Here is a 12,095-nt window from a genome sequence, read left to right as displayed (position 1 = left end):
AATCTCATCATCTCTTGTCAGCTTGATGCATGAGAAAAGCAGGTCCTCTGAAAAGTCATTTCCCACCAACTACATCCTCTTACTTATATTGGTGTGTTTCCTTCCAAAGACACGTTTAGAAATCCTGTCCCTTCTCTGATTTATCCCTCAGACTCAAGGACACTTGTTTGAGGACCCTTCCATTTTTAATATCATCTCAAGAGTTAGTTAAGGGATGTGTCTGTGACTTACAGACTTGGAGGAATTTGTAACATGTCCTCCTTAGGAGAACCTGAGATTTTAGAGCAACAGATGTAGTAGTAAATTTGGAACTTTCTGTATGGCAACCTACTCCAGTATTCTTGTCTGGAAAATTCCATGGACAGAGGAGTCTGGAGGGCTATTGTTCATGGGGTCACGAAGAGTCAGACAGGACTGAGCGATTGAGCACACGTATGTTTTTAAGAGGGAAACTGGGTCTCTGATAATGATACCCATTATCAGTTGGGAAAAGACTAACTCAGCCTTTGCAGGTACTTATGCACTGTGATTTATCTGGGTTAATTTATGTAAAATAAGGAAGTAATGGAATTAAATACACAATCTCTACATATCATTTAGACTTACCGTATTTTATTTCTAGACTCCCCCAAATTTGTCCTTTTCTGTCACTTGTAAAGATGCATAAAAGAGCAAAATTTCTGAAGGTCAGAAGAAGTGAAAGGGGCAAGGCTATTTGTAATGGACCCTGGCTGTCCTTGGTAGGCAGGTTATAGCATCTCTAAGGTTCGGTAAACTGGGAATGAGCATTGCTGTAAAAGATTAACCACAGGCAGGCAGTCTGCTCTTATTCTCTTAAAGAGAATAAGCAACACCAGATCTAAGGCCTGGAGGGGAGAAGTCTTTTGAGTAGAGCAGACTCTTCTCCATTTTCACCCGAGGATTGAGCTTCCCGGCTCAGCCTCCTTATCAGAGCACAGCTGGATTGTCAAAGGAGATGGAAAGCTGTGGTGCACTTGGTCTGGATTGGTCAGGGACTGTGCCCTCTAAATCATACTTTTTTATATATTTGAGAAATGAGAAAGATGGAGGCTTGTTGCTTAAGACCAGTGCCTGCTGCTCCTCAACTTCCAGTGCAGAAGGAGTTGTTGTCTCTCAGATGGTACAAACCTGTGGTGGGAGAAAGGGCCTCAGCCTGACCTTTGGAAAACAGAGGGAAGTCAAGTGTGGACATACAGGGACAGAGGCTCTGACCACCGCTGGGTGATGGGGGTCCCACAGAAGTTACTGCTTTCTTCCTGCCTCACTTGAAGTGGTCATCATCCAGACATGTCAGGATGTTCCAGGTAAGAGGTAAGAACATCCCTGGAGTTCGCCCTGTGGACTAAAAGGGGTTTGAGCTCTAAGACAGTCACTTCTAGGAAGTAGTTTGGGAAACATCAGAAAGAGAAGAAGTTGACTGAGATCTGAAGTAGGTATATGATGGTGATTGGCTAAAATACCTTTTCATGAACATGAATGCTCTGACCTCAAATGAAAAGAGGGGACATAGAAGTAATGGAAGGCTTGAGAAAATAGTTAGGGTAGCTATTTGGGGACCTAACACCTAGCAGAGAGTGAATTAGAGCAGCAGTTCCACACATGGGGTCTAAGGCAATTAGGGGTTCCTGGGCATAGTAATGGAGAAATATGAGCTAATTTCAATATTATGAAAAGCATAAATGAATCACACACTTACCCTCAACAAGGCCTTACAGGCTATCAAAACACTGGACTCTGCTTTTGTCTATAATTGAATTGGTTTGCTGATGAGAAGCTCTGCTTGACTGCTTGTTTTGTTTTGTTTTGTTTTCCCCAACGTGATGGGTGAACTGATGGTGTCACTAGTAGTCACAACTGACCTGAAGTCCGATTATCGAAGATGTGATTAATCTTTGACTCAAGGCGCAGAGTGACAGCCACAGCGAAATAATCCACAGTCTGTGGTGGCAGAATGGTTGGGGACCACTTTTGTAAAAGGAGCAGTGACCTTCAGTTTCCCATCCCGAGTTCTTAAACCTTGCACAGCTCTCACTGAATTCATTCTTGGTCTTTGAAGGAAAGTGAAAGCAGAACAATTAGCAAATCATAATCAGTTGTCTGCTTTGGAGACCATGCCCTGAAAGTCTTGCGTGTGGTTGTTCCTCCTAGCCTGCATGGGCCGCTTAAGACTCCTTTCAGGAACAGGCTCTTTTGTCCTGTCCCTGCTGTCCTGAAGCTCCAATAACTGTGGCCAGCTGATACAAAGAGCTGACTCAGTGGAAAAGACCCTGATGTTGGGAAAGACTGAAGGCGGGAAGAGTAGGGGGTGACAGAAGATGAGATGGTTGGATGGCATCACCGACTCAATGGACATGAGTTTGAGCAAACTCTGGGAGATGATGAAGGGCAGGGAAGCCTGGAGTGCAGGAGTCCATGGGGTCGCAAAGAGTCGGACACGACTGAGCGACTTAACAACAACCTCTACCGGCTGTCCTAGCTAAGGAGTGGGATACCGAGAGCTAGGGTTAAGCACAATGCTTGGGCAGTTAGAGGAAGAGGTTAAATAGCAAGATAAAGAATGAAAAGAAAGAAAGTAGCAAAGGAATGGACCCCGTGAGCGATGTCTTTAGAGCAAGGCTGGGAAGCTCACCTCAGATATGGTTGGCTGCCAGTGATGTTCCAAGGGATCTGGACTCTGGTCCTCAGCTGGTTCTGCTGTTTAGACCATGGCTTTTCAGTCCTATATCTTCACAGCCCATGGTCTGCAGGAACACCAGGGAAACCCACCATTTCTGGCATGAAAAAGAAAATGACAGCTGAGTTACTCTTCAAGTGATGAACCCATGAAACGTTTGATCATGGTTGCCAAAAGAATTCTGAACCGTCTCAACTACTGTCGTCAAACTTGCTAGGTAGAATTGGGCTAACTCCACAATTGGAATCTTTGCTATCTGTCCATTCAGTTGACTGTTTCCAAACTGCAGTGACAGTTTCTATTTTCTGGAGTAATTGAGGGAAGGGAAAATGGTTTTGCATACTTCTTTGTGAGTATGTGCACAGCCAAACAACATTAGGTTTTTCCATCTCTTTCCCTTGCTGGCTTCATGGGTGTCTGTGTGCCTGCCTCCTGCATATCCTCTCCCACCTCGGCCCTTCTTGTGTCCTTGTAGAGGGTCTCCGCATCCTTCATTCTCTTCTTTCCTTTATGCTTCCCAGAGCCAAGCTATGCGAATCGTCCGGACGGTGGGGCAGGCCTTCGAGGTCTGCCACAAGCTCAGCCTACAGCACACGCAGCAGAATGCTGATGGCCAGGAAGACGGGGAGAGCGAGAGGAACAGCAGCAGCTCAGGAGACCCAGGTAGGCACGGTCACCGCTGTGGATCCGGGGGAACAGGCAGGTGGATCCACAGTGTGGGTGGTGGATCGTTCCCCCAAGCCCAGAGCAGCCACTTCACCTAAAAGCATTTTCTCTGTTTCTAGATTCTAAATTTTCTTTAAAGAATGTGTGTTGCTTTTATAAGAAAATTGAAGATGTTTAAACTATCAAACAAAGAAGCATTTAAACTGGATATCAGGAAATATATTTTAACGGTAGACCTGCTTATACTACCAAATGAGATCCCAAAGAAAATTTTCATACAAAATCACCTTCATAAAACAAATAAGATAATTTCCAATTATCTAAGTAGTTTTTTTTTCCCTACTTCTAAATTCTATAGTTCTGTAAACCCTCAGGGTAGACATTATTCCAGTATCTCCAGTCTTCAAGTCTCACTAAAAGTCAGGAGCAAGACCAAGGTGTCTTTTACCATCTCTCCAACAGTAAATGTGGGAGCAAGAAGTATGAGTATTAGGTAAAAAGTTAATATTGTTTATATTTTTATGTGGGAAACCCATGAAAATAAACTTAAAACTATTAGAAATAAGAGAATTTGGAGGTAAGGTCCAGTAAATAGATATAGATAACTGTGGTTTTCTGTTCCAACATCAACCTGTTGGAAGTCATAGTGGAAGAAAATATCCACTGAAATAACTTTTTTTATCTTTAAAAAGATAAAATGCCTGAATAATCATAATAAAATATATATGTTTATATGAAGAAAATCAGATAGTTGGAAAGTTCTTGGTTGGGAAATCTCAACATCATACAAATGTTAATTCTCCTTATGTTAATCTATAAATTTAACATTATAATATAAATCTTTATCAGCAAAGTTGGCACCTTGGTAAGCTATCATATTTAAAACTATAGGCTACAGATAAAGAGAGTGCTCAGAGGAAAATCACAGGTTTAATTATTTACAGTAATAGATGATTAGTCGTGAAAATCAAATTAATTAAACATTCAATTCAAGAAGTTAGAAAATGGCAAAAGAAGTCTCCCATCGCAAAAGGCAGTTTTGCTAAGTGATGAAGGGTAGAGATTTTTGGTTTCCATTCAAGTTGCACTGGTCACTAGCTGTGTGATTTCGGGCAAATTCCATAACCTCCCTGTGCCTTAGTTTCCTCTTCTGGGAAAAGTAGGAATAACAGTAGTATCTTCCTCATAGAATTATTGTGTTGATTGGATAAGCAGATATATTTAAAATGCCAAATCTGGTACTTGGCACGTGGTAAACACCAAATACGTTGTTAGCTATTATTATTTTTTTAAATGGGAAAAAGCAAGGATAGGAAAAATCCTAGAAAAGATGAGTGATGACAGACAAGTGACTTTCCAGGTTCAAAAACATACTATAAAGCTGTAAAACTGTGCTGATGCATTAATAAGTGTCTGAGTGGATTGGAAAAGAAAGCTCAGAGATAAACTCAGACACACATGTTGACATAGTGTGTGGTAAAGGTAGAAACCCTCTGGAGAAAAATATGGAAATCATTAAATTTAAAATTTCACATGCGTTTGACCCCCCAAATCACCCTCAAATTCTCTTCTAAGAATTCCTCTTAAGGGTATACCCATACATGTGTGAAATGATGCATATATAGTTATAAAAATTATAACTAACAAGAGGGGATTTTATAATAATTTATGGTTACAAGTAATGGAATATTGCAGAACCTCTAAAAAGGATGAATTGGTTCTCTGTGAACTGATAAAAAATCATCTCCAAGATATTTTGCTGAGTTTTTAAAAAACAAGATGTAGAACTATGAATTGGTAGCATACCAATTATATTGTATAAAAACATATACATGTAAATATGTGTTTTTGTATATGCCCACTATGCATAAAATATCTCCAGAACTGGTAACTTGGTTCATTCTGGAAAGAGGAACTAAGTGTCTATACTGGGAGGAAGATTTACTTTTCATTATTGCATATTATTGCAGCCACATTGCTCAGAACAAAAGCTGATCTGCTCACTTCTGAACTGGAGGATTTGCCCTTGGAGCTCCTAGCAGGCTTAGATTGATGCCTTTACATTATTAGCTCTTCTTTGTCGATGCCCTGCTCCCTTGTTGGTGGACAGTCATGGCTACACCTCAAAGGCTATTGAACCCACAATACAACTGGCAGCCAGGATGCACATATACAAAGATATTCTAACTGAAAAGTAAAGGGCATTGTCTCTGGTAAAGCCACCTATTCCTGGAGTGAAAGAGGTTGGGCACAGAGAAGTTATCTAGAGGTTGAGTGTTTGACCTTTGTTCTTATCACATAACTGTCTGAGGAGCTTGATCTAGCCTCTAAGTACCTAATCAGAACCAACTTCTCAGCCATTTGCTAAAGAGAGCAGGTTTGGCCTTTGAAGAGAAAAGCATTTCATATAGCCTACTCTGAGAGCTAGGTCTTCTTCCCCTCCTGCTGTGGGAGCTACTCTTTCCTTCCCCTTCCAGACCCTGCAGGGCTCTTTTGGGTGGGGGTAGGTTGAGATCCAACCAGTCCATCCTGAAGGAGACCAGTCCTGGGTTTTCACTGGAAGCACTGATGCTGAGGCTGAAACTCCAATACTTTGGCCACCTCATGTGAAGAGTTGACTCCTTGGAAAAGACCCTGATGCTGATAGGGATTGGGGGCAGGAGGAGAAGGGGATGCCAGAGGATGAGATGGCTGGATGGCATCACTGACTCGAGGCACATGAGTTTGGGTGAACCCCAGGAGTTGGTGATGGACAGGGAGGCCTGGTGTGCTGCAATTCATGGGGTCACAAAGAGTCAGACACAACTGAGCGACTGAACTGAACTGAAGGTTGATATGATTTCCTGTGATACTAGGAAGGATTCTCTTTGGGGAATGAATAGAGATTCCAGCGGGGACCCCTTCCTATTATTGTTTCCTTCTTCTCTTCCCCCTCCTCCTCCCCAAGCACCTGCCTCCCATTTCCAATCCTGTTCCAACTGTCGGCGTTTCCTGCATTTACCTCCAGGCGGCCGTTCTAGTCTTTCTTCACTCTCCTGTCTTCTGGGGAGGCTGCCTTCCAGCTCCCACTGTCCCATTCCCTTTCTGCCCCTTCCCCAAAATTTAAACACTTCCTCCCTCTAGGTTTCTGTGTTCTTTTCACCCTTGGCTGGTGCTGCTACCGTCAGCATTCAGCCCACTGTCTACCAGATACATAGTGTCATCTGTCTTCAGTAGAGGACAGGCTCTAGGGTTGGGAGGGGAGTTGGGGGGTAAGGACTACTCTTCACACAATAAATACTTGTTGAATAAAGTGGGGGATGTGGTCAATGATTGTGGCAAAGGATGTGTGTCATCTTAGTCGTTGTCAGCAGCATTGATTCAATGTTTACTCTGTGCCAAAGTGAATATGGAGACTGAGTAGAAATTTCAGCAGGGAGTGACTTCTTAACAGTCTGCTTGATGAAGAAGGATGACCTTGAATGGCAGGAGTAGGTAGTGTGTTTTTATGTGTGTGTGTCTGTGTGTGTTCAGTCACTCAGTCGTGTCCAATTCTTTGCAACACTATGGACTGTAGCCCACCAGGCTCCTCTGTCCATGAGATTTTCCCCAGAAAGAATTCTGGAGAGGGTTAACATTTCCTCCTTCAAGGGATCTTCCTGACCCAGGGATTGAACCCGCGTCTCCTGCATCCCCTGTGTTGGCAGGGGGGTTCTTTACCACTGAGCCACCTGGGAAGTTTGGGAGTAGGTGGAATTGAAGTCGTATGGCCTAGAGTGGGAGACTGGGAGGCTGGAGAGAGTGCTGATGGTGATGAGTGATGCTGGCTGAGGCTGCAGGTAGGGACCAGTGTGGTGACACTCTTCTGGCTGTGACAGGTGGTCAGCACTGAGATATTGGGCCCATCAGCTACATGTCCATCTCTTTTTATAACCTTTTTGGTGATTTTTTTTTTTTCAAATTACAGTAATATACATGAGACATCAGCCGCTTGGCATCTTCTGTATACCATTCTCCCTAAGAAGAGTGTAACTGACATTCTACATGTGGAAACATCTAGGTTCATTTTAGGAAAACCTGTCAGGCTCAGTATACTTGCTTCAGAGTTTAAGATGTCAAAGCACTGAGTGTGTCTCTTTAAGGAGGCTGAGCATGGCTTGAATGTGTGCTTTGAGTACCATACATCCCCGCAGAGAAAGGGAAGTAGGGGGACCCTCCCCAACTTGTGTGAGTGAGAATCTGACCTGTGGAGTGATGTAAATTGTCTTAGGGAGATACACACACTCGTATTAATTTTAAGGAATTGGCTCACATGATTACAGAGGTGTGGCGAGTCCAAAATCTGCAGGGTAGGCTCCAGGCTGAAAACCCAGAAAAGAGTTGCAGTTCAAGTCTTAAACTGGTCTGCTGGCACAATTCCCTCTTCTTCCAAGGAGGTCTGTCTTTGTTCTGTTAAGACTTTCAACTGATTGGATGAAGCCCAGCTATATTATGGAGGGTAATCTGCTTTATTCAATCTACTGATTTAAATGTTTACTCTCGTATGAAAAATACCTTCACAGTAATATCTAGAATAGTGTTTGGTCAAGTATCGACACCATGGCTCCACAAAATTTGCCCACAAAATTAACTATCACAGAAATGAGAAGGCAGTGTGGTATGACAGAGGGAGTGCTGGACCCGCAGACGAGAGAAGCAATGGAGAGCTTGGGTTCTGGCACTTTTCAGGTGAATTCTAGGCTTGAATGCTAAGTCAACCATTTCTTAGCTAGGTCAGTCAGTTCAGCCACTCAGCTGTGTCCAGCTCTTTGCGACCCCATGGACTGCAGCACTCCAGCCTTCCCTGTCCATCACCAACTCCTGGAGCTGGCTCAAACTCATGTCCATCCAGTCGGTGATGCCATCCAACCATCTCATCCTCTGTCGTCCCCTTCTCCTCCTGCCTTCAATCTTTCCCAACGTCAGGTCTTTTCTAATGAGTCAGTACTTTGCATTATGTAGCCAAAGTATTGGAGCTTCAGCTTGAACATCCGTCCTTCCAATGAATATTCAGGACTGATTTCCTTTAGGATTGATTAGTTTGACCTCGTTGCAGTCCAAGAGACTGTCAAGTGTCTTCTCCAACACCACAGTTGAAAAGCATCAATTCTTCAGCGTTCAGCTTTCTTTATGGTCCAGCTCTCACATTCATATGACTACTGGAAAAACCATAGCTTTCACTATATGGACCTTTGTCAATAAAGTAGTGTCTATGATTTTTAATATGCTGTCTAGGATGGTCAGAGCTTTTCTTCCATGGAGCACGCATCTTTGAATTTCATGGCTGTAGTCACCATCTGCAGTGAGTTTGCAGCCCCCCAAAAATAAAGTCTGTCACTGTTTCCATTGTTTCCTCATCTGTTTGCCATGAAGTGATGGGACAGAATGCCATGATCTTCATTTTTTGAATGTTGAGTTTTAAGCCAGCATTTTTTTCACTCTCCTCTTTTAGTTTCATCAAGAAGCTCTTTAAGTCCTCTTCACTTTCTGCCATAAGGGTGGTGTCATCTGCGTATCTGAGGTTATTGATATTTCTCCCGGCAATTTTGATTCCGACTTGTTCTTCATCCAGCCTGGGATTTCGCAAGATGTACTCTGCATAAGTTAAATAAGCAGGGTGACAATATACAGCCTTGACGTACTTCTTTCCCAATTTGGAACCAATATGTTGTTCCATGCCCAGTTCTAACTTTTGCTTCTTGACTTGCATACAGATTTCTCACAAGGCAGATAAGGTGATCTGGTATTCCCATCTCTTGAAGAATTTTCCACAATTCTCTTGAAGAATTGTTGTGATCCACACAGTCAAAGGCTTTGGCGTAGTCAATAAAGCAAAAGTAGATGTTTTTCTAGAACTCTCTTGCTTTTTTGATGATCCAACAGATGTTGGCAATTTGATCTCTGGTTCCTCTGCCTTTTCTAAATCCAACTTGAACATCCTGAAGTTTTCAGTTCACATACTGTTGAAGCCTGGCTTGGAGAATTTTGAGCATTACTTTGCTAGCGTGTGAGATGAGTGCAATTGTGCAGTAGTTTGAGCATTCTTTGGCATTGACTTTCTTAGGGATTGGAATGAAAACTGACCTTTTCCAGTCCTGTGGCCACTGCTGAGTTTTCCAAATTTGCTGGCATATTGAGTACAGCACTTTCACAACATCTTCTTTTAGAATTTGAAATAGCTCAACTGGGATTCCATCACCTCCACTAGCTTTGTTCGTAGTGATGCTTCCTAAGGCCCACTTGACTTCGCATTCCAGGATGTCTGGCTCTAGGTGAGTGATCACACCATCGTGGTTATCTTGGTCATTAAGATCTTTTTTGTATAGTTCTTCTGTGTATTCTTATCACCTCTTGTTAGTATCTTCTGCTTCTGTGAGGCCCATACTGCTTCTGTCCTTTACTGTGCCCATCTTTGCATGAAATGTTCCCTTGGTATCTCTAATTTTCTTGAAGAGATCTCTAGTCTTTCCCATTCTGTTGTTTTCCTCTATTTCTTCGTATTGGTCCCTAATGCTTTCTTATGCTTTCTTATCTCTCCTTGCTATTCTTTGGAACTCTGCATTCAGATGCTTATATCTTTCCTTATCGTTTTTGCCTTTAGCTTCTCTTCTTTCCTCAGGTATTTGTAAGGCCTCCTCAGAAAACCATGTTGCCTTTTTACATTTCTTTTTCTTGGCGATGGTCTTGATCCCTGCCTTCTGTACAGTGTCACAAACCCTCTGTCCATAGTTCTTCCGGCACTCTTGTCTATCAGATCTAATGACTTGAACCTATTTCTCACTTCCACTTTATAAGCGATTTGATTTAAGTCATAGCTGAGTGGTCTAGTGGTTTTCCCTAATTTCTTCAATTTAAGTCTGAATTTTGCAATAAGGAGTTCATGATCTTAGCTGGGTGATCCTTGGCAAACTTTCTAGTCTTTCTAGATTTTTCTTATCTGCTAGCTAGGTGTTGGGAGATAATGCAGGTAAATCAGCATCATTCCTAGCATATCAGATCAGATCAGATCAGATCAGTCGCTCAGTCATGTCCGACTCTGTGACCCCATGAATCGCAGCACGCCAGGCCTCCCTGTCCATCACCAACTCCCGGAGTTCACTCAGACTCACGTCCATTGAGTCAGTGATGCCATCCAGCCATCTCATCCTCTGTCATCCCCTTCTCCTCCTGCCCCCAATCCCTTCCAGCATCAGAGTCTTTTCCAGTGAGTCAACTCTTCGCATGAGGTGGCCAAAGTACTGGAGTTTCAGCTTTAGCATCATTCCTTGCAAAGAAATCCCAGGGCTGATCTCCTTCAGAATGGACTGGTTGGATCTCCTTGCAGTCCAAGGGACTCTCAAGAGTCTTCTCCAACACCACAGTTCAAAAGCATCAATTCTTCGGAGCTCAGCCTTCTTCACAGTCCAACTCTCACATCCATACATGACCACAGGAAAAACCATAGCCTTGACTAGACGAGCCTTTGTTGGTAAAGTAATGTCTCTGCTTTTGAATATGCTATCTAGGTTGGTCATAACTTTCCTTCCAAGGAGTAAGCGTATTTTAATTTCATGGCTGCAGTCACCATCTGTAGTGATTTTGGAGCCCAGAAAAATAAAGTCTGACACTGTTTCCACTGTTTCCCCATCTATTTCCCATGAAGTGGTGGAACCGGATGCCATGATCTTCGTTTTCTGAATGTTGAGCTTTAAGCCAACTTTTTCACTCTTCACTTTCACTTTGATCGAGAGGCTTTTGAGTTCCTCTTCACTTTCTGCCGTAAGGGTGGTGTCATCTGCATATCTGAGGTTATTGAGATTTCTCCCGGCAATCTTGATTCCAGTTTGTGTTTCTTCCAGTCCAGCGTTTCTCATGATGTACACTGCATATAAGTTAAATAAACAGGGTGACAATATACAGCCTTGACGAACTCCTTTTCCTATTTGGAACCAGTCTGTTATTCCATGTCCAGTAACTGTTGCTTCCCGACCTGCATATAGGTTTCTCAAGAGGCAGGTCAGGTGATCTAGTATTCTCATCTCTTTTAGAATTTCCCACAGTTTATCATGATCCACACAGTCAAAGGCTTTGGCATAGTCAATAAAGCAGAAATAGATGTTTTTCTGGAACTCTCTTGCTTTTTCCATGATCCAGAGGATGTTGGCAATTTGATCTCTGGTTCCTCTGCCTTTTCTAAAACCAGCTTGAACATCAGGAAGTTCACGGTTCACACATTGCTGAAGCCTGGCTTGGAGAATTTTGAGCATTACTTTACTAGTGTGTGAGATGAGTGTACACTCTAAATACATGTTAGCCATCGTCTAGTTCTCCAGTTCAGTATCTCAACTCCATGACCTCATGTATGCTGTGAGGACAGTGGACAAGATCTCTGCAGTCCCATGGTTTTATGCGAGAGCCACATTAGATGGCTACCCTGTGTTTGTGGTGTGGTTCCATGGCCAGGATGTGAAACCACCTTTGAGTATCAGTGTTTGGAATTCTACAGATCTGGAATGGGAAACGTTTTCTTATCAAGCCCCAAAGTCACTTCCTCTTTTTAGCCCCACTTGCTTCCTTACTGTCTGTAAGCTGCTAGGGACACATCCCTTGTTACTGTAAATGCTTTTTCCATAAATGCTTCCCCCAGAAGCATTTATTGACTCCATCAGGGTTTTTCTCTGTAATGGGGCACCTTGAAGCTTCAGAGTGGAACTGTGGGCTGGCAGCTTTTCTTTTC

General features: G+C 42.9%; 1 protein-coding gene across 1 annotated transcript in view; it reads left to right on the top strand.

Moving 5' to 3' along the window:
- NOS1AP (nitric oxide synthase 1 adaptor protein) overlaps nucleotides 1-12,095 on the top strand; it is a 341,485-nt gene that overhangs the window by 303,114 nt on the left and 26,276 nt on the right. The window contains exon 6 of the mRNA NM_001146219.1: nucleotides 3,217-3,358. Coding sequence (NP_001139691.1) covers nucleotides 3,217-3,358 — 142 coding nt within the window. The remainder of the gene's footprint in view (nucleotides 1-3,216; nucleotides 3,359-12,095) is intronic.

Source organism: Bos taurus, chromosome 3 (assembly GCF_002263795.3).
Source record: "Bos taurus isolate L1 Dominette 01449 registration number 42190680 breed Hereford chromosome 3, ARS-UCD2.0, whole genome shotgun sequence".
In the NCBI taxonomy this organism is placed as follows: domain Eukaryota; kingdom Metazoa; phylum Chordata; class Mammalia; order Artiodactyla; family Bovidae; genus Bos; species Bos taurus.
Note: the sequence above shows the minus strand (reverse complement) of the source record. Positions and strands in the feature narration are given on the sequence as shown.